The sequence below is a fragment of the Agelaius phoeniceus genome, chromosome 8 (assembly GCF_051311805.1).
Source record: "Agelaius phoeniceus isolate bAgePho1 chromosome 8, bAgePho1.hap1, whole genome shotgun sequence".
Taxonomy (NCBI): domain Eukaryota; kingdom Metazoa; phylum Chordata; class Aves; order Passeriformes; family Icteridae; genus Agelaius; species Agelaius phoeniceus.
The window spans coordinates 14989139-15012699 of record NC_135272.1 but is presented as its reverse complement, the minus strand read 5'-3'; the positions used below and the strand labels follow the sequence as shown (position 1 = coordinate 15012699).

General features: G+C 40.2%; 2 protein-coding genes across 3 annotated transcripts in view; one reads left to right on the top strand and one right to left on the bottom strand.

The window, feature by feature from the left end:
- Nucleotides 1–23561, bottom strand: part of CDC73 (cell division cycle 73) — a 102323-nt gene that overhangs the window by 39656 nt on the left and 39106 nt on the right. The gene's annotated exons all lie outside the window — the stretch shown is intronic.
- B3GALT2 (beta-1,3-galactosyltransferase 2) lies at nt 1153–9200 on the top strand. 2 transcript variants are annotated; one of them, XM_054638833.2, is made up of 2 exons: nt 1153–1707; nt 6411–9200. In XM_054638833.2, the coding sequence occupies exon 2, from the start codon at nt 6543–6545 to the stop codon at nt 7809–7811; it is 1269 nt and encodes a 422-aa protein (XP_054494808.2). In that variant the 5' UTR covers nt 1153–1707; nt 6411–6542; the 3' UTR covers nt 7812–9200. The 2 variants fall into 2 exon arrangements, with proteins under 2 accessions (XP_054494808.2, XP_054494809.2); XM_054638834.2 differs by lacking the exon at nt 1153–1707 and adding an exon at nt 3029–3345.

Sequence of the window (23561 nt, the reverse complement as noted above, 5' to 3'; positions counted from 1 at the left end):
TCCTAAAATGTCCTCAGATAGGATCAAAGGATTTGTGGAAATCGTTATGAGGTTAGGAAACTCATGCATTACAAACAAGACTAAATTAATAGAGAAAGTTAGTGTACATAGATGATTTAGTTAGGAGGATCTAAATCTGATTATGTTTCTAGTAAACTATCATATTATGCATCTAGAATAATAAAATACACTGACTGACTGGGGAAGCCCTATTTCCCCATAAGGGACATGCCCACCCCCACCACTACGAATCAGACACACCAGATAAGTCACAGTTTCTTTACTCCTTGTCAAAAAAAAAGGTCTAAAGAGCCAGTCATTAGCTTTTCAAAACAGAGTGGGCAAACACAGTGACTAATAAATACCTGGGTAAGTACACTGCTAGGTGCCTATTTTCTCAGGTATTATGGTATTTTATTTATATAGTAAATACAATAAGATGCTTCAGCACAGAAGGGTCAGTCACTGAAAGGAGAGAAATGAAAGGAACACAAGTTTCCTTAGGACCAAAAAGACAAATTTTACGACATAGGTATGTCTGTAAAAGACAAAAGACATTTTAGGTTCATCAATAATTGAAATGAAGTGCCCCTGACTTTGTAATGCCAGACCATAGCAGAAAGCTATTAACAGCAGAGAGGCAGCTTAACAGCATGTGCTTATAAATCAGTGTTGATCAGCCCAACTGAATAACCTCAGATAACAAAAAGCAGCTTTTAAAGAGTAAGAATGTGTAAAGGAAACATGAGTAAAGAAAGGCACTTCTATCTTTTCTTTGGCATGAAGGCACAGACCATTTGTACTCCAAGAGAGACAAATGGGTTATATCAAGCTTCAGCATTTAAATGCTTATAATTGCCTTGCACTGCAGAACAGCTTTTGGAATATGGGACTAAAACATCTAGCATTAAAAATCTCCTAGAGAATCTAAGTTGCAGCATCAAGGAAAAGTGAAAACAACGTGTAAAAACCCTCAATTTTTCACTTAATGATCGTACAATTTTTATACTATTCACCTATCACTGTGCACGAACTGAGTATGTATCATTTATCAAATAAGAGCAAGAGCCGGTAAAGCTTCCTGTCTGCCTTCGGATTTAGTCAAAATGAATGCAAACAATCACGTGGGATTCAGCCAAGCAGTGACGTTAAATTCTGCTCTGTCAGAAGACAGCATCTGTCAAAGCCCACATTTAAACTGCTGCCTGCCTGTGCAGCAGCTCAAGAACTACGGAATGGATTTTATACACCACAATTCTGGGTTAAAACAACTCCAAACCATTTCTGTGACTGCCTAGCAACAATGAAGGAAGGAGCAGAGGGAGATCCTATTACCGAAGCCAACTGAGGCGCTCCCCGCGAACATTTCCAGCAGGAATATGGATCCTGGGGAGAGCAGAGCACAGCCCTGCATTGTCCGAGCGGCGAGGCAGCAGCTGTGAGAGCAGCCTCAGCGCCCGTCCTTTGTCTGCAGCATGAACAGAGAGCCCCGAGCCAAGGACGCCGCCGGCCAGCCAGGAAGGTAACACGGCCACGGACAGACAGATGGACAGAGCGGATCCCGAGCGCGGCGGGCGCAGGAAGCAGGGCTGCTGCTGCTGGGGGATGTGCGCATGGTCGAGAGCATCTTTTTTGCTGAAGTGATGGCGTGCCCAAACTATTTTCTGTGGGTATAATCCTGCACCATAAATGGCCTGACCAAGGAAGGTATGTCAAACCCTTGTGTGTGATATTCATTCGCTTGTCTGTTACCTTTTCGACCATTCCAGATAATGATCGCTCCTAATTTGCAGAGCCCTGAGATAACAGCGTCTCAGAGCAGGGAGAAAGAATTCTAGCAGGTTTTGCTCTCCCCCAGCACAATGTCACTCCCTTCCACTGACTAAATGCGGTGCTCACAGTCTGCCAAGGCTGCTGTGGCTGGAGAGGAAGGATTAAAGGGATAATGGAGTTTCCGTAATGATTGCTTTTAACTGAGAAATGAAAACTCAAACCCCTCCAATACAGAAAAACCAGTTAGAAATCCTCTCAAACTAGGTCAGAATTAATCCTAATCTGAAATAATCTTAAAGCATGGTAAAATGGCCATAATGTGACATACTGAGAGCACTGAACCATCCAAACAGACCACACAGTCAAAAGACATTATCTTAGAAGTCCCCTCAGCCCTTTTTACACTTGCTTTTCTGCCCCCCAAACACAAGCAAAATGTCACAAGGGCACTACCAGCCAAGCAGAAATTGGGAGCGTGCAAAAGACTGGGCATGATTTAAACCATCAGCAGTGCAATCAGGCACCACGATTTACAAGAAACGTCAGGCTCCCTGACATCCCAAAAGGAAACCTTCAAACACTGCACACTCAAAATGGTAAGCACGTAACTTATCTCCTGCCATCACTGCAATTTCTGTTTAATATGAAAACACTGACTGTTTAACTTGGATTGAAAAATGACATTCCATCTAATTGCCATTCGTTCCTATTTTTTGTTGAAATTTAAATACTTTGTCACTAGTGACAAAAGAAAAGGTGAATATTTGCAATACAAATTTAAGACCTAAATCTATAGCAATTCAATACACTACATAAAGAAAGTGCTTATCTGCAGAATCTTCCAATAAGCTATAATAAATCATTACATGTCAGTATAAATGTGCTTTCTTTGCCCAAGGCAATGCCAACATGAAACAAAACAACTGCAGCTGGAAGGAGTTCACAAAGCAAGGGATGCAGCATACATCAGACACCGGTTTCAAATCAGTTTTAAGACATTTAGAATATAAAGTCACTTGAGAGAACTTTTAAAACAACAACAAAAAAAAAATCTATCTTCAGGCAACACTCCAGGAGAAGCACACCTGGTTAATGTAAGACATTGGTATCAGGCATTTAAAAAGCTGCACATCAAACCTTATCCCAAATACTGTTTTGTGCAGAAGATTAATGGAGCTCATATGGGAAGCCAGGCACATTAAATGAGGCCCAATATGCAACTGCTGTTCATCAGAATACAGACTCTGGCTGCCTTTTGAACTCTTCCCTCTAATTTAAGAGTTTGCCCACACAGCTAATCAAAATATGAAAATCCAAGACGTGTGAATAGGAAGTCGAATGCTTCAATTTTCAAAGCTGTAATTATGGAGCAGAACTGCAAGTACCAGGAACCAAAACACCAGCAGAGCACAGACCACAAATAAAAATTCAAGAGGCATTCACAGTTTATGTATTTGGCATTTGATAATGCATCAGTGACTGCACTGCCAGGTGCCAAAAATGAAGCAGCATTATCACAAATAACATCTCCAAAATGCAGTTACATGCAACAACACACTCCCCGAGGACAAGGTGAGTGCTCTAGAGACCCTCTGCTGTACTTAGGTTTTCTTATCTACTGTCAATAGTTGGTGCCTGTTCATAACCATTCTCTGAAATGGAATTTTAAGTATTTGGGCAAAAAAAGTAATGCTCTAACCCTATTTAAATGAGAGAAAATAATATTTTTATTATAGAACTAGATGGTGGGTTTAATATCTATTGACAGTTTTATACATTATTTTTAAACAATGCACCCTAGCATGTAGTATTCTTTTCAAAGGTGCCATTGTTGTTGCTGTATTTTCAATGCTTAACACCCCACTGTATGTTTTGAAATGTTGTACACAAAACTGGAAAGAAAACGAGCCCACGTTATTTGGGTTTTTCCAGTCAATAGCTCTATGAAGCTGAAATACAGATGTGAGTGCTTTCCCTATTCATAAAATGCCTTTTTAAAGGGCAAACAGAGACAGATTTTCTAAGACACTCCTACCTTGCAAAATCAAACTACTACATAAAAAAATATCAAGGAAATATGACTCTCTTAAAATGTCTTCTGATTCTAGATCTGTCCCTCACTGTAAAACTTATTTTCATATGCATTATATAAGCATGCAGCCTAATAAAGAAAGGCTTCGGCCATTGCAAGTGCCTGTGCTGGGACATCAGTGCATCAGGGAAACGCAGCACCTGCAAACCCCTGTCAGTTTACACAAATATTTATATAACTTAAGATTCTTGCTTTTGCCTGTTGCCTTATCCAAGTAGGTCCTCATCAAAACACTGCCTCGGTTAGATTAAACAAAGATTAGTAGTGCAGTGCACTTTTTGCTGAAGTATTTCCATCTAATGACTGTAGTTTTATAAGTGGAACAATTCAGTGTGACAAAATTAATCTGAGTTCTAGCTGCTGCTCCACATTGGTGAAATTCTGGGTTTGATTTTCTTCCTAAACTGTGAACACATGCAGTGGAACAATAATTAACCAGACATTCCCACTGCTGCCCTCCAATCAAACAATGAACCGCCCTGAGATCTGGGCTATCCTTTGAAGTGACATTTCTGTTTGCTTATACACAGATATTCCCCAATAGCTGAGCGTTCATCTACAACTCACTGCACGCTGCAGACAAACTAACAATCACGAGTTCTGAGGGGAAGCTTCTGTTTTTCCAGCAGGGAAAAGCAGATGCAAATGGTCACACAAAGACAAGTCTCACGCGTTTGGGGCTTATTTTCTTTTGCATGAGGACAATACTGAGGTAAAGCAGCACAAGCATGGAGTGTCAGGTTAACTCCTGAACTAGTTTAGACACAAGGCTTTATGATTTTTATAGACACACCTGAGTCTCCGGGAAGTGGCATCAGCCCCAAACAGCTAAATAAGAAAATCAGATTTTAAAACCAAACGCACGAAAGCAGCCGGAGCGCTCTGGGCCCTTCGGCCGCTCCCGGGCCGGGCTCGGCCGCTCTCGCAGGCTCCCGGCGCGCTTCCCGCGTCACGCTGGGCGCGCAGCGTCGCCCCCTGGCGGGGGTCAGGGCCGGCGACGGGGGTGAGGCAGCTCCCGCTCACCGGAGGGCGACGGTAAAGATCCCGGCAGTGAGTAAAATAAACACCAGGTGTACCCCTCTCCCCGCCCTTCCGAAACACAAATATTCCCTCTGCTGAACAGGGCAGACTCAACGCTGCATCACACACATACAGCTTAATATCCTATTATTCGATTGACATCTCATCTTAAATTACTCCATTACAGCGTTAAACGCCGTAATTTCCCATGTAACATATCGTTTCGTTTTTAAATGCGCAAATTAATCCAAATATTGGTTTAAGAAGATAGCGAAGCAATTAATAAATCGCATATTTCTATTAGGAACAGCATTTTCTATGGACTCTTGTTCAACTGTCATCCTTTTTTCCTATACAAGACCCTAGGGCCCAGGAATAAATTAGAGCAAATTGAAAATCACAAACGAATTGCTATTGTACAGTGAAAGTTCATTTACGAGATGATGTGATCAGCTTTTAATATGCAGCATCATGAAGCTGCCATATTGACTCTGCTGCTGAATATGAACAAAAATTTAAGAGAAAATGAAGCACAGACTACTTTGGCACTTTTTCCTACAGCTACAGCTGCTGGTCAGAATACTTGAAATTTCCAACTGCTATGTGCAGTACTTATATCTACTTTTATAGAGAGAAAAAAACCCAACCCAATATCATGATGATCAGATAGCTGGCCAGGAACTTAGTCCTGAGCAATTTTATTTCCAGTTAACATGATCACTACCCAAGATCTCTGTCTACTAAACATCAAGAGCTTAATTTTAATTCAGCTGCCTCTGAGGCTGGCACCAGAGCCCAGTGCTCCATTCAGTGTTTTCCTCCAAAGCAGAGTAGAAGGTGAAAGGTGCCTGAGAAGTGACCAGGAATGTTATCCTGCACAAGCATCTGAGGGCTGTGCAGTGAGGTTACTGGACCCTGAAAATGAATTTTGACAGGTGCATCTTCTCAGTCCCCTTCCTTGCACAGTGGGGGCCGGTGGAGACGCGCCAGGCAGTGTCCTGTGACTAACACAGCTCTGCCATCGCCGTCTGTCCCCCCACCAGGCACGGCCGTCTGCAAAGAGGGCTGGAAAACTGTCAGCCATCCTAGCCTCTGCATGTCAAATCAATTTTAATTAATGCCATTAAACCTTCCATCTGCCAGGCAAGGCTTTCTCATTCAGTCCTTCTCAAACACTCTACAAGGATTTCACAGCCATGGATATGAAGCTATTTACATCTACTTCACACTTTTTCCTGCTAACATGATCCTTTTTTTTTTTGCCTCTTTATCTTTGGTATCCAGGATGTTTGTCGAAACTTTTAACAGGCAAAAAGCATTTTTAAAAGCTAACAAATCAAGTTAAATCATAAAACAAGGTTGGCTTCTTTTAGCCTCAGTCAAATCTTATTTCCATTGACATGGGCTGTTCTTTGAAAAAGTAGATTTAACTCAATTTTATGTTTATATCTAGTTTCTATTTGTAACCGTTTCTATTACGAGTGCGTAAAATGAAAGATTTCTGATTTTTTTTTATTCTTTGCAGAGCGAGCCATTTGCAGACGATTGCTCAACTCAAAGGAAAATGAATACCAAAGAATAGCAGTGGATTCTAAACCAATTGGAAAAGCCTTTTCCTTGAGCATTGTCTCATATCCCATCACTGGATCCTTACAACATGCTTCAGTGGAGAAGACGACACTGCTGCTTGGCAAAGATGACCTGGAATACCAAAAGGTCTCTGTTTCGCACCCATCTCATTGGCCTGGTCTCTCTGGTGTTTCTTTTTGCCATGTTTCTGTTCTTTAACCACCACGACTGGCTGCCAGGCAAGGCTGGATTCAGAGAAAACCCCATGTCTTACACCATCCGAGGATTTCGATCTACAAAAAGCGAGACCAACCACAGCTCTCTAAGGAACGTGTGGAGAGATGCTGTGCCTCAGACACTCCGGCCTCAGACAGTCACCAACCCCAACAACACGGATCTGTCCCCACAGGGAGTCACCGGTTTGGAAAACACCCTCAGTGCCAATGGGAGTATTTACAACGAGAAAGGCACTGGGCATCCAGCTTCCTATCATTTCAGATACGTCATCAACGAGCCTGACAAGTGCCAGGAAAAAACCCCTTTTCTAATACTGCTCATAGCTGCAGAGCCAGGCCAGGTGGAGGCCAGACAAGCAATTCGACAGACCTGGGGCAACGAGAGCCTGACACCTGGCATCCAAATTGTGCGGATTTTTTTGTTGGGCTTAAGCACCAAGGTCGATGGATACCTCCAGAGAACCATCCTTGAGGAAAGCAGACAGTACCACGACATCATTCAACAAGAATACTTCGACACCTACTATAATTTAACTATAAAAACTCTGATGGGAATGAACTGGGTTGCAACCTACTGTCCACATGTTCCGTACGTTATGAAAACTGATAGTGATATGTTTGTCAATACTGAGTATTTAATACACAAGCTTCTGAAACCAGAACTTCCTCCAAGGCACAAGTATTTTACAGGTTATTTAATGAGAGGTTATGCACCTAATAGGAACAAGGATAGCAAGTGGTATATGCCACCTGATTTGTATCCAAGTGAACGTTACCCTGTATTCTGCTCTGGAACTGGTTATGTTTTTTCTGGAGACTTAGCAGAAAAAATCTTTAAGGTCTCCTTAAGCATCAGACGTTTACATTTAGAGGACGTGTACGTGGGGATCTGTCTCGCCAAGCTGCGGATTGACCCCATGCCCCCGCCCAACGAGTTTGTCTTCAATCACTGGCGAGTTTCTTACTCCAGCTGTAAATACAGCCACCTAATTACCTCCCATCAGTTCCAACCCAGCGAGCTGATCAAATACTGGAACCACCTGCAGCAGAACAAGCACAATGCCTGCGCCAACGCGGCCAAAGACAAGGCCGGCAGGTTCCGCCACCGCAGGCTGCACTGAGGGCCCGCGGCACACGTACAGAAACAGGGACACCCAGCAGCCCCAGCTCTGAGCCCAACACACAGGGCAGGAGGGAAATTATTTTTTTAAGTTTAAAAAAAAAAATTATAGCTCTTGAATATGATGAAATTATAACCGAAAGGTTTTCCCAGCGAATTCGAAATTAAAAAAAAAAAAGACAAGATGGTATATAAGGATTTCTGTGTTAACATGCAATAATAAGCATGCACACTTTGGTGGTACAATTGCTGATTCATGTGCCAGTAAAATATAATTGAGCATATTTTCCACACTAAAATTTTTATTTTAAGGAGTGCATTCATAGCTCTAGTTCTCTTCCATGTAATTTCTTATTATCCAGAACTGCTATAAAATGGAAAATTAAAAACTAAGGAAATGCACAAAGGGCAGATCAGTTTTACCTTCAAATGCCACATGACAATTATTATACACTACTTTAACGTACCACACATTTAGCAATGTCACAATTTAGAAAGACACTACCAATAAATTCTAAAGCACTAAGAATGTACTCCCTTGAAATAGGTCCAGTTTTTAGAAGTCTGCTTATTTGGTTTGGAAGGAGAGATAAATGAAATCAAAGTTGCAAAGTTGCTTTGTACATTGCCTTCAGAACTGCAAGTGGTGTTCTGGATGCAACTGGCAGTCCACAAAGAGCTGACTGAAAGTTACTTCATTCTCTAGAAGTCACAGGGCAAGCTCCTAAGATCTGGTGCCAAGTAACATTCATCCCACTTGGAACCTTCATGCAAATTCATTGGATCTGCTATTAATTTCCCTACATAACTTCAAGGTAACTCAGAGGCTGATGAGAAATGTAAAACATAAGTTCCAGTCTTGCACCGTTCTTGACAAAATTTCGTTTTTAGCAAAGCGGGAGAAAATCAATCAAACGTGTTGTTTTGCTCTTTCCTGTCTGACAAAAAGCAAGGCTCAGCCAAGTGAAAGCACATCTGCTGGAGAAAATGAAGCCCCACACCTGAGTTTATAGGTGGGGAAAACTAGGTCACAGTAAGATTGAGAGTTCCAGCCAGCAAGATGGGCAGGAACAAAGCCTAAGCAATTTAAAGTCACAACACGTACCACTGAAAATAAATTGTGAGAAGTGGGTTAAATCTATTTACAGGTTTGCAGTTTTCTAACAAACAGAACTTTTAAAGCTTATTTTCCAACTGTTTCAGCAGAGTTGTATCAAATTCAGGTTATTACTGCTTGTCACAGTGCCAGGGTAAGCAATACCCACCTCTGATCATCAGCAAATGATCAAACTGCAATTAGTTTTCTGTTTGACTGGGACTTATTAATTGGAGAAAACACAAATATTTGATGTACTTTTATTATTTAATAAAATTGATTATATTTATGGTCTTAAGATTTTACTTTTTCTGGGAAAGCTGCTCAGGAAGAAAGCAATTTCTAACCTTAGCATTACTAGGTTTTTCTAGTGTTCCCTAGTCCTTGAAGCCTGGTTTTCACGCACAGTACAGAGATCACAGCAGGGTTTTCTCCTTTGTCATGAGAAGACAAATCACATTACTAACCATTCTCAGCAGCTCTTGGGCTGTCTGTCTGCAGCAGCTCTCACATGTGAACAGACTGCAAGGCACTGGATGCACCTCTGAAGCAATTCTAGCAGGTCCTCTGGAAGGTGGAGATGGGAATTTGCTCAACACCATTTTTTTGGTCATCTTCCACTAAGTTTTTTCCTCTGTTGTATTTGGGGTGTGCTAAGTGTACATTTCTGCATTTCCATCACACCTCAAATCATGTAAATGTCTGGTTTTGGGGAAAACAAACACCTGTAAAAGTAATAACTCTCTTCTGCAGAGATTTCTCTGACTAAACTGGAAGTTCATGCACTGGGTTGACATGATGCCTGTGGGCATTCATGTGAGAAAGCTGCCCTGTACAGATGTTTGGCAGTGTGCTTTCAGCCCCCAGCGCAGGTCTCCCGACTCCACGTGCTGCTCGCTCCCAGCTGAAGGCACCTGCCTAAGGGCACTGGAGCAGGCTCTACCCTGCAGTGCTAGCTCCAGAGCCCAGATGAGTGTGGGAAGCCAGCTGCTGCAGGGGACTGAGCTCTGGAACATGTCCAATGCCATAAGTGGCCCAGGACACACTCCAGCCTCCTGGAGAGGACTTCAGCCTGCTCCCAGCCCTTGGCACTTCCCAGCTCCACTGTGATGCACTTGATTTTACCAACTCTGGCTAGTCCTAAATGCTCTTCTGGCTCCTGGGTGTAGTCCAAGAGGTTAATGCTAAACCTTAAATAGTTTGGCACTGGAATCATCAAGTTTGGCAGCCAAACCACCTCTTGGGTGCTGGGCTTTGGAGCTCCTACACGATGCTGATCTGCCCAAGCTTGGCAGAACCACAGCACAATGCCCACGAGTTCAGCATACCAAACCTCCTGCTACTCACAGGACTAGTGAGGAGCACCAGAATGCTAAATAAAAAGCCATTCTTAATGCCCTTTTAAGGGTCCAACATGATTTTTTAAATTTGTATTAATGTTTGGGTGTAAGTTGAAACTACTCTATAAACATACTTGAATCCTTATCAAGATGGTCAAAGGCTACTAAAAACATTTGCATCCAAGTACTGTTTTCTTACACAGTTTGTTGCAAAGCTTTCAGAAACAAAAGGGAATCATTTTGTATGATGAAATATGCAATTACAGAATGAACGCTCTACATTCTTTTCTCTGAATGTTTTACTGTTTTCTAGCTTGTGTTTAAGCTATTTGCTCACTCTACTAGAATATAAAAACAGTTCATGTTAAAAATAGTGCAATAATTATATCATTAAAAGCTTGGACAAGTTCTCTCACTTCCTTTCCCCATACAGTAAGAATAAAAAGCATCTTTCATTAGCAATAGCATACAAACTTGTAGCTAAAAACTCTAACATGTCTGCAATGCAGTAAAAAAAAAGGATATAACTATTCATTGAATACAGAAGTACAAGAGTTTGTATAATACTTGCTTTACATGTTTTTACTTCTCTGTATGTCTGCTTCAGGTTGAAAACAAATATAAAAAGTCATAATGGCTCAAAAGTTATGATGGGAGAAAAAAATCATGACATCCTCAGCACCCTTATTCTGGCAAAAAACAAATCTTAGAAAAGGTGGCCTGGTAACAAGAACCAGAAATTGGAATTCCATCATTTTCCCATATTTATTGAACTTTCAGCTTAATTAAGATTTGCACCTGGATACTACAGGACCAAAAGGAAGTCCCACAAAAAAAAGTTGCTATTGAACAACAGAACTGTTCTTTCACATCTCCAGTCAAATCAGTGCTATGAGGTATTTGCCCATCCCACACCAATAGAATTAAGAATGGAAAACCTGCAACTACAGCTTTTGGTGTAGTAGAACTGATCCTATCCCCAGTCACTGAGAAATCTTCCATGGGTAAAATTTGCAGTTGTTCTAAATTTTAAAAATTACATGTCAAGGTACTTCCAAGCATCAGTGGTTGTTCTGAGAGAAAATTCAGTGCCCACTAAGATCTTCACTTAAATTTATAAACTTAAATTATGGGATGGCAGTGATCTAGAAGAGATGAGACAGACTGCTTTTCAGGTTAACCTTGCTAGAACAGCAATTTAGAATCTGCTTTTCTTTGCAGTGCAGTAATATTAAACGTGTCAGTCCTCATTTACAAAACATTTTCAGAATATATCAACATGTTAAGACATGCATTAACTGTCTCCAAGGCCAGGCTAAATCAGGCACTGGAGGGGAGGGAAGCACCTAAAGGCCATTACTTTAGAACTGCCTCCCTCTTCCCACTTATTTTCCTGCTATGTTATCACAGTCCTGATCACACATCAATCTAAAATACCTACATAATCCCACAGGGCAAGAAAACCTTTTCCCTTGAAGGAATGATCATTGCAATGTATGGAAACTTCCTAGGAGGAAATGAAAGGGAGAGGGAAGATGCTCATATAGGAGCTATTGTTTCTTCCATTTGTGCTTTTGGAAAAAAACAGGCTTGTAACTGATTTGCAAAAACAACACTTGTTGTTGCCATATTTTCCCAATTTCAGATGCTATTTCTCAATCCCTCTTTTGCTGTCAAATAGCACAAGTAAGCAAATATTGGACAATCACTCAGTTACACTGTGAGAACTGCACCTCTCAGTGAAGAGCATTATTGTCCTTTTCATTTCAGATTGTCCTCCCAAAGCAGGATGTGACTCAGGGCACAGTACCACCCCTTTACTCAGCACATGTACTGGACATGGCACTGGCTGTTCTTCCTGCAGACCCCATCTCCAGCCCACCCTGCCCTTGCCCAGCCAGTCCATGGGCAGCCCCAGGGAAGCAGGGAGGCAGAGGAGCTGCATGACCAGCTCTGAAATGCTGCACTGTGCAAATGTAGGTCAGCAAGGACGGGACGTGGGCTCTGCTTTGTACCAAGAGCAAAGGCAAAGGTTTTCCAGGGCAGGAGGCTGGGAGAGGGCTCTGGAAAACAACTTCTTGCAGCAAGTCAGTGAAAAAGGAGCTTGAATGTCAGAAAACAGAAGAGTGAAACTAAAAATGCACAGCTGATCAACACCACACAGGTTGGAAACACAGGGCAGGCTCAGTGGCAGGGAAAAGCGTTACAGAAGTGAGGCCAAATGAGAAAGCAGGATCTGGAATTCTAGTCATAAGTGTTCACCCTTCTGCACTTAGAGAAGATTTACAAACGAGGTAAATCCATTCTTCTAACAAAAGGTTTCGTTTGTGACTGCAGTGTGTGTGCTTTTTAAAGCCCAAACCAAATTCCAAGTCATGACACCATGGCATGAACAGCAGCAGATCAGTAACTCCACAGAGAGTACTTGACACATAGTACATGGCAAACCATGAGCAAAGCCAATGAGATCACTTGTGCCTAGGATTTGTATTTCATCTTCACACAAAGAGTTAAATTCAGCCTTCATTTGTTCCAGCTCAAAAGAAAAAGAGCCTGGTACAATATGGTACCTTCCTTTCACAGTTAAAAGACTGCAAAGGAATTTAACTGAATATGGGATATGGATGAACATTACCACGTTGCTTTTCTGATATTGCCATGGCAACAGTTACGAGAGCTCTCTTAAGCATTTAAATCTGACAGTTTTCCTGATAACACTGAATGATAGTAATGATGCATTTCGGTTCATCAGCTAACTGCTCTATAACCACAGGGTGTGAACCATTCCCTTCACTTTTCTCAAGACTGTGCTTTTGGTCAAAAGGTTCTGACCAAGACAGTAACCTTGAATTACCACTCAAAAAAAAAAAAAAAAGTCCCCCCCCCAGCTCAGGGAGTACTCGTGGCTTAAAGCTTTATATACTCTCAAAGGTTTCCATGTGAATGTTTAAGTTGTGCAATATACAGGGTGGAGAAGTCAAGGCTGCTAAAAGCTTTGATGGGATTTTTCTCAAAGGGCTCTCATTAGCCTGGGAAGGCTGGAGGAAAAAACCCAGTTTCTGAAGGGTGAATTGCTGCTGACCTTCAACATGTCATTTGCTCAAGAAAAGAGGAGGAGGAAAAAACTGGTGTTTTTATACAATCTTTATCAGTTTGTAGCCATTACACACTTTTTTAAAAAACAAAAGACTGCAAGTTGTTCTGCCTCAGTGAGGCCAAAGGGCATTGAGGAATCCACAGTGTGCTCTGAGGACAAGGGCATCACAGCAATGCCTCCACCTCCTATTAGCCCATTTAGCTTTAGTTAATAATAAGTGGCATTTCAACTGGTTAATAGGAATATTCTGTGAACCACTCACTCAGATCCCCAGATGCTCAGTGTGGGCATAATGGAGAAGTCTCTTTTTCTTTACCTCATTAAAAAGTGAAGTGTGTGAAACATGTTTGTCATCCTAACATTTCAAGGATACCAGCTTTGATAATGTCTTGCAATGTATTCAACTAAAAAAGATTAAGATACTGGAAACAGTGTGAAATCTTGAAAAATTTCCCAAGATGACAAAAATTCAGATTTCAGAAGAAAACAGTCATGCTTGCAAAGATCTAAGAGAGAAATCTTTTCAACACAAAAAAAGTCCTCAGAAGGTAAAGTATTCCCAGTTCTTTTGCTGTTAACACTTCTTCAAGTTTTATACTAAATTAAAAATTAAAAACATCCATGCCATCCTAAAACCACCAAATCCCTTCACACTCTTGAAAAACCACAACCTCACCACATCTTTGCTTCTGGAAAGGCCAAGTGCTCCCACATCCAATCAGGCTCAAAGTTTATAACGAGAAAAACCAACTGCCACAAGAAATCCTTTGTTAATAAAATACCAGACAAGACACAGAAGGAAACTAAAACCTTCCTCACTGCCTTTCCTAAATATTTAACATACCCTGCCTAAGAACTATTTTGAGAATAAGAATAACCTACAATCTTGCAGGTTTCATTCAGGATTTGTATCACTGTCATCACTTTCAAAAGAAGCATCAATTTATGTCACATTTTAAACTTGTTTTGCCCTAACATCCAGGTTGGTACAAGATGACAAAACAAAACACGTAACACTGGAAAGGACCATCTGTGACTCAGTCAAAAATTTAGTGCTGCTACTTAATGCAAATGCCAGTCCTTTTATAGGCATTCTTTCAATGTCCACCTAGACATCGATTTTTGCTGCCATAAAAACACAGCTCAATTATCCAGCCTTCTAAATGAAGAGAACCAATTTCCCATTGCATCATCTTTAACTAATCTAAAATGTTGGATTTTACTGACTGAGTTTTAGTGCAGAAAAGAAGAACATTTTTACGTCCCAAAAATGTAAAGAAATGAGACAATTGAGAGGTGCTCTTAATGTTACTCAAGACTCTAAAATAAAAGTAAATAACTCATACATAGCTGAGGCAAGAACTGACACCTCTATTGCTCAAAAAGCAAATTACAAAGCTTATACAGTGAGGTATACCAATGGGAAAAAGCAAAAACCAACCAAAATCCAGCAAACCCCCAGAAATCACCTTATTGTTATATAGATGTATCTTCAACAGTAAAGTATTTTCAATAATACCTCTATTTATGGTGTGACAAAATTCTGTCTTCCAAATCTGGAATCATTTTTAAAACCTGATGTAGCAGTTTGCTTGTATTATTTGATCAAATTTTACATGATTTAACTGATTTGGAAGTTATCCAGATTAATTAAGAAACCTAATCTTTTCCATGAATTCTCAAAATGGTAAAAAACAAATTAGGCAAGAATGATAGATAATCACAATTCTTTTACTTTACAAAAAAATACAATTTTTTCTGAGTTAAAAGCTGTAGTCACTACTGCCTACTATCCAGCTGTGAAATATCCCCTTTTAAAAAAGCAGCCAAATCTGTTTGCTACATCCATCAAAGGTATGATTTTTTTTTCCCTAACCAAAATTCAGTTGAGAAATGGATGCTGCAAACAACTTCAGATAACCAGCTTTCATTAATGTTAATAAAGGAATGACAGCCCTGTGACAATAGTTTGGAGGCACTAAGCCTAAATGAAATATAATGCTGTCCTAGTCATTAACAAGTGCACTGCCTGGATCCCTCAAACATTTTAATTTTCTTTTTTTCCCTTGCACCATTTTCATATTTTCTACTAGAAGAAGCTAAGTAATTTGAATGATTTATTGTCCAAATTTCATGCTAGCAGAGCAGAATGGAAAAACAAGAATAAACTACACAATGAAGTTTCTTCCCTACCCATCCTCCTATTCATTAAAAAGAATTTACACCCATGAGCACACTTTTGTTAAGTAGCATCTTCTGCACACATTCCATAATTTGAGAGTTTTATGAAACACTACTTGGGTTTTGCCTGTGAGTATGGCAACCAGTCAAGTTTTAATGTTTTACCTCTTCCAATTCGGTAAGGAAAAACACCTATAAACCTTGGATTTTTTTTTTTTCATTGTAAATATTTTTCATGGAATAGTGGGTTTTCCCCCCATTTCTTATCACAATATTCTCCTGGACTTATAGTATTAGCACCTGAAGCACTGACATTGCCCCTGAATTCATCAGACCCTGATTTACCCATAGAACAGATAAATCACAGCATGTTCATGACACAACAGATGATCAGGAGCATTAAGTGTTGCTTCTTTTTTCTCACACCAATGGAATTGCAGCAAGCAGTCCCTGGATGACAGATCCTGGCTAGAACACAGCAAAGTTCTTCTGCTCCAGTTCCAAGTGCAGCCATTTCAGCACACACAGCTATAATCCAGTTGAAATGGAACATAAATTACAGTTGGACAATGCTCACACTCTGAAAGGATGGACACTTCTTCACAGCTTGTCTGGGCAACCTGTTCCAGTCCCCACCACCCCCCAGGGAAGAATTTCTTCCTGCCATTGAATTGCAATCTGAATCTCCTCTCTGAGTTGATTTCAACTGTTCTCCCTTGTCCTGTCACTGTGTGCCCTTGGCAAAAGGCATTCTCCCTCTTTTCTACAAGCCCTCTTTGAGGAAGGCTGCAGTGGGGTTCCCCCAGAGCCTTCTGCAGCTGTCAGTCTGTCCTGGAGCAGAGCAGCTCCAGCCCCACGAGCACCTTCAGGACCTGCTCCAGGAGGCCCAGCATGTCTGTCCTAGGCAGGCACTGCAGAGCTGGATGAGCACTGCACGTGGGGTCTCACAAAGGAACAAGCCCTCCTTCACCTCTGCCACCCTGCTTGTGACACAGCCCAGGATTCACTTCACCTTCTGGGCTGGGAGTGCACTCTGTTGGTTTATGCCCAGCTTTCCATCCACCAGAACCCCCCAGTCCTTGCATGCATCCTTCTCTCAGCATGAACTGCCCTAGCCCAGTGCAGCACCTCCTGCACTTGCTTAAGGGCCTTGCTGAACCTCATTCTCTTCATCATGTTCAGTTGTGTAACCCAAGGTGCTGGACAATTTCCTTTTTGTGGGGTTTTTTTTTTTTTTGGTGACACTTTAAGACTTGAGCAAAAATAGCTTTACATATTTGCTGAACATATTTCACACTGGCTTTGTCAGTTACTTGAAGTGAAAAATTATGACAATGAGATGTGTTGCCATAGAAAAAAAAAAAAAAAAGGCTGCCTCCCACCACAGCCACCTAAATCATTTGGCATTTCATTTGTTTCAGTGGCCAATACAGATAAGAATGTGTTTGTCCCTGGATTTGGGAAGTCAAAAAAAAAATTCCAACTGTCAATAAAGCTTTCTTTGCTTGTTGTCCTATTTCTCTTTTACAACTACCTCTTCACAGCTAGAGGTTTTCTCAAGTTATCAGAGATGCTGTAACCCACTAGAAGTGAGTCTTTGCAAGATGCAATATGAAAAATGAAGCATTTTCTATACAAAACCCGTAACAATCTCCCTCCTCACCCAAACACCTCAAAAACACATTAAACACTCATTCTCAGAGGAACTTCTAACTAGTCCTTCTGAACAAGTGAACACTAACTCCCTAAAAACCAATGACTCCCAGAGACAACACAAACCTGTCTGCTTCTAATAAACACCAAACTACAGTTTCTGAATTTTCTATAGAACATTTTCAAAGCTTACTAAAAAGATTTAGTCTTTTAGAGAACTGATCATATATTGCAGATCAACTCTTTACTCAACAATGGCATCAGATGATATTAGATCAAATCAAAATTACTTGTTTCAAAAAAACCTAAATAGAAATAAATGTTGATTAGGACCTGCTACTACCAGTACACTCCCTCCCTAAGCAGTTGGTAAAATTTAGCCAACTAGTCACAGAAATATTACCCAAGTTTCCCCATTTACTGAAAAATATAAGGCCAGGATATTTTACTGAAAAATATACACAGTTACAACTATGGGGATGTTGTAATCTAGGACTGTACCATCCTCCACACCAGCAAAATGGGACCAGAAATTATCAGTACATTTATTCTGCTGCTGCTAACTGCATTAAATGGAAAATATTTTTAAAACCCAGTAGAAATCCTTTAGAATAATGGACAGTAATTACAAACTTTGTAAGTTGTGACACTTGAGTAAGTATTGCACAGTACATCTCTTTCTATTAAAGAGGGAGATAAAAGATGCAAAACCCACAAACTCATACTTCAGGGGAAATACACAGGCAAGACAAGCACTTGAAAGAGAAAATATTCTGCCCTAAAGAGCTTATCTAAGTAAATAAGTGGACAAATTTTAAGTGGTAGGCTTCAATTCATCAGTTTAAGTACTGGAAATGAGTGTTTTTTCTTGTAAAATGACAATTGAGGTAAAGTGTGAAAGCACTGACTATGCCCAAAAATAAACAGCCTATTAAGCATCCACAGCAATTTAATTTCCTATTCCTTTCTCAACTTAAACACCCCAAACATAAAACCAAAAGCAAAACAAATTACCCTTGTGCTTGCCAACCAAAATAAAACCCAAAGTTAAAAATACCTTTACAATTTTTAACTCTCTCTATAAATACACACAGAACAAGCGCATTATGGAAAACTTAGAAGGTTTTCAATTTCCTGCTGGATGTCCAGGAGATCAAGAGGATCCTGAACTGTGCCTTGTGGAAAATATGCAGGCTCTGCAGGTTAGTTAATAAATCAAGGGCTCTGTGCAACCCAGCCATCAGTGCCTGCAGTGAAGAGCAGCAGGTGAATTTTATTTGTGGTCCTGGTGCAGATCACATCTGCAATCCCATGTAGGCTCCACACAGCCCTAAGGAATGGGACCCCAGCAAGCAGAGGAGCAGCAATCACAGTCTGGGCAAGCTGCTCCCAAACTTCATGGGAGAACAAAGATCTGAAGGTTTATCAAGATTCAAGGAAAGGTGAGAAGTCAAAACATATTAATTTAAATGAACTGAAATCCCATGTGAGTTTGCCAAGGCAGGAGTAAATTGGCCTTCACTCACTGTAAAGCAAGGAAATTAAACTACATACAGCTCACTAAATTAATTTTATTCCTAAAGACATCACCAGCCAATGGCAATTTAATGCATTATAACTTATGAATGTTGATGTTGAACACTTTGGTAATTTGCTTTAATTTGCTTGAGTGCCTTGATCTAGATATAGCCTTAAGGAAAACTTGTATATTGCCATTTTAGATTGCATCATCCATTGTATTAAGGAGAAAAGGTTGATTGTGAATGGCAGAACTATGAAGTACTTGCTTCAACAGGAAAATACAGACCATTATTGAAGCCTCTCAACTTCCTAACAACTCCCAGCCATGCTCAGGTGGCAACAGCTCCACCCTGCAAAGTCCTGATGTGTTTCATTACAAATGAAATATGAATTAAGATTTTAATCCATTGAAACAAATCCTGCTACAACAGAAATCTGGGAGGCATTTCCACAAGGTCTTCAAGCCCCTGAAGGGCACTGACTGACAGAGACACCAAGGCTACCAGGAAGAACCACAGTCATGTTTCAGACACGGGGAGGGCTTTTTTCACCCCAAAGCCTTACACAGCTATTTTTTTTAATTGTATTTTGTGTGAGCACAAAGGCACCTCCAGAAACCTATTCATTTGTCACAAAATCCCTTAACAAGCCTGGAATCCAGGAGGATCCAGAGATGAGAAAGGAAGTAACTTGTCATTTTAAATGATTTTATAGCTCCCAGGTCAGCACCAGGCTGGAGGCCACCACAGAGAGATGAGACTTCAGAATCAGTTCATTCCAGGAAAAGAATTCTGTGAATTCTGCTAGAAAGCACACAGGGTCCACCATGAGTTTCTCCCACAGGAGCTTGGTCATAAGGAGTAAGCCAGACTGCAGCCAGGGTTTTATCAACAGAAAATAAAAACACTAGAATATTAAGCAAAAGAACTGAAAACTAACTAAACTACCTAAAATTAACTGAGATATAAATCATGCAAGAAAAATCCGAGTTTTAAACATTTAAAAGTGAAAAACAAAGAAGTAAAAAGCAAATAAAATTCACAGTAACACCTACATTTATCCTGAAGCATAATAGATTCACTAGATTCACTACAAATCAGTGTTGGAGTAAAAGAACTGCTAATACATCAACCCAGAGTACATCTTTATTTTTCCAGCAAGATAATGTCAAAGAGCACATGAAATGTATTACAGAAAGGTATAAATGCCTTTCTGCAATTTAACTAGAAGCAAAACATTCCCTCCCACCACCATTATCTTCAGACTTGCCAGAGAAGCTCATGCTACTTCCTTCACCCCTGAGAAAATCAAACATCTGCCCACCCCATCAGCTTTTAATCTTCTTATGGACAGAATTAATTTAGCTTCCTTCTGGGGAATGTGATGGGGGAGAAAACTGGCCAAGCCTATTTGAGCCAAAGTCAGTCTTTTGTTTAAAGGAGAAAAAAGAAAAAGAGAGGGGAGGAAAGGGAAAAAAAAATCATCATAAGCTGTGAGCACTCTTTAGTTATGCCATAATTATTAAGTATCAATACATTCCTATGCATTTTACCATAGTTTAAATATGACTTCACTAAAGAAACACCACTTTAGTGAACATATGGCAAAAACTCCCTGAAGCATGCCAAAGATTAAATGTCAGGGTAATCAATCACTTCCATTCCACTTAGGAGAGGCATCAGAAAAACTTACATTATTTCATTAAAGGTATGATTTTTATTCATACCTGAAAACTTTCACAAATATTAGTATACTAATATTAGGAACACTATCCTAGTGTTTAACTTGAATCCATTCTGGATCTTAACCTGGAGGATGTTGAGTATTTATTACCTTTTAAATTCTATTTCTCTCAGCTCCATATAAAGGAGTAATAAAATAAGTTGAAAATATTTTCTGTGTACTGCAAATTTCCACCTATAAAAAGTTCCCTGAGTATGGATTACTGTTATGGCACTCATTCTTGAAAATTATCTAATACCCACATTCATATTTGAAAAGCTTACAATTCAGTGTTTGGCATTACAAGCCACGTGCAGGCAGCTTTCCAGAGAAGAAAATAAAAGGACATTAAGAGTCCTGCTGAGCCCTGCCAGGGGAAGGAATATAAGAGACATACTGAGTCTGTGGTTTTGTTGTGCACTACAATAGCACACACATGCAAGCTACCCATATTAAATATTTAGCTCACCTTAGGTGAGCAAACTGCCTGATTAGGCATTTTCATTATTCTGAATGGGAACTGTAACAAACCAGCAAAAACAGTTTTCCAAAGATTTCAGCTATGAACAAGGAAGTTGATTTACTTATTACAACTTCACCTTTGAAATCTGAGCCAGCTATAAACCTACCCTTTAAAATCAGATGTAACATTCAGACCCTTTAGATTTTAATTTCTAATACAGCATTAAAATCCATTTAGGATTTTAATACTTATTTTACTACTTTAATCTGCATTTCACCTGCTGTTCATGTCCAGATATTTTGGAAGCTTTTTCTTGACATTATTTTCCAGACATAATTACAGATATGAAAGCTACTATAAAAATCATTATTTGCTACAGCACACATCATCACCCTAAAACAGAATGGCTTTTATAGACCCAGATGAGGTAGCTGCATATGCTCTGTATATTATAATATATTCTATGTATTATTAGCTACAAAATATTTGTCTTAAGACATTATTAAGCCCTCTCCATCCACAAGTCTTGTTAGTTAGCAACCATGATAAAACACAATTGATCAGGCAGGTTATCAGCTTTAATGCTGACTGTATTCCATTTTTATTTCAGTTATATGTAAATCTGTTTGCCTGATTTACACCAGAGGTAACTGGGAAGTGGGGCTGATGGATAGTGCTGCATAATAGCAGCACCCTCAAGTCTCCTATGCTAAAGCAAAAGCAGAGTTGGTTTTTTCCCTGCCTCAGCAAACCCCACCTCTTCTCAGTCTGCTTCAGTAACACTCCCTCCCTTCTCCCACAGTATGGTTCCAAACTACTTCCCAATTTCAATAAAACCTGGAGAAAAGTTATTGCCTTTGTCAACTCTTATGAAAATTGCTGGCCAGGGAAATTAAAGCCTCGAATTACTGCTTCCAGGGAGTGAAAGGCAGGCAGTGCTTTCTCTGTGTCTCCTCAAAACAAGCACCAAGCCACCCAAAATCTCCCATCTGTAACTCAGCAGCTGCACTTCCCTCCAGGCCAAGGGAGGGCACAAGGAGACACTCAGCTCACTTGAAGAAATCTAGCATTTTTAACAATATTCTAAATTAAAAGTACTATGAATTTGCAGCCAGTAGACTGACAGTTAACTACAAGCCAACTTATCACAGCACTACATCACTTTGCTTAGTCACACCAAGTTTTCCTTCACACTTGAACTGAATTTTAAAAGCCTATCTGTTGCTCATGCACAAAACTGACTCATATATCTTCATGGAGAGACAGAAAGGAAGAGATTTAAATTCCAAAAATACATCCTAAGTTTCTTAAAGCAGCAAACCAGCTGAATAGTTGGACTTCCTAAACCTTAATGTGCCAAATGCAATGGAAATGTAAGATGAAATAAAAACATGCTTTGTTAATATTCATGCTGTATAAAGTCTAACTAACAGTTTTATAGGTGTGAGGAACCAGTGAGTGGGAATTGGATTTCACAAAGTATTACCTGAATTGATATTATGATGTTGTTAATATGAAGATGATAATTTATGTTATCAAGTGGTTAATGTTGTTACAATAGCCCAGTTGTGAAATTGGTTTTCATGAGGACAGCACGGTTTGGTGTGCTGCAATGTGGGTACACAAGTTTGCACTGGACAGACTGTTGCTAGCCAAACTTCTGAGACACGACCTGAAAGGAGGAGAATTTCATCCAATGAGGACCCTGATAACCACAGTGTTGAAACCACACCACTGCCAAAAGGAGTGACACAGGGTGAGACTATGTAAAACCAAAAGTAAATTGGCATAAAGCTGATGCAATATCAGGGGACAAAAGGTGAGGACACCATTTTGAGCACAAGCCTCTGGCATCTCGCAACACTCCCAGAACTGTCCCTTTTGCTTTGCTGATTTTTTTTGTTCTCAATAAAACTTCCATAACTCATTCCCATTTGGGGTCTGGGTCATTTATAACAATAAGCCAGCTAATGAAATGATTATTTGTAAAAAATACAGTTGTTCTCATAGTTATTTATAAATTTCTTTCAATTTACCAACTGCCTTAGATAAATTTGACATTTCAAGTACATTGGACAAACCATTATTCAAAACACCTAAGTACGTACTACAGATGCATAGATCCAAGGTTAGCCTGTTACATTTAAAAAAAAATTAAAATGTTTGTCTCTCAAAGAAATTTGCATTCAGGCTACACATTTATTGATTCACAAAGGTAAGGAACCAGATTTGTTTTTACCAGATCACCTTCTTCAGTGTTAAATCCCATTTGCATGAGGCTCGTGTTACTTAGAAAAGTCCCCAGCCGAAAATCTCCAGAAAATCCCACAAGCCTTTTGGGAACAAAGAGGGCCAACAGAGAAAGTGGTGAATGAGAATTAAACCAGCCAATTCATCATTCAGAGCCTGCCTACATGCACTTGCATACACACACATCTCACCTCAACTCCCTCAGCTCAGCTGAGTTTGAGATGAATAAAGAGCCAGGAAGCACCCTGGCAGCAGCAGTGATGTGAGTGGTGTCAGCACTAGCATATTGCTCAGTGCAAGCACAAATCCAGCTCCAGATGGCAGCCCAGCAGCCCACAGGCACAGGTACACTCCAGGAGGAATGAGCACTGCTGCCCCAATGCCAGGTGAGTGAGCCATAACTAATGCAGAGTTCATTATTTGGCCTT

Bases quoted from the DNA above. Each gene is read 5' to 3' on its own strand.
- B3GALT2 (XM_054638833.2), top strand. From the start codon at position 6,543: ATGCTTCAGTGGAGAAGACGACACTGCTGCTTGGCAAAGATGACCTGG.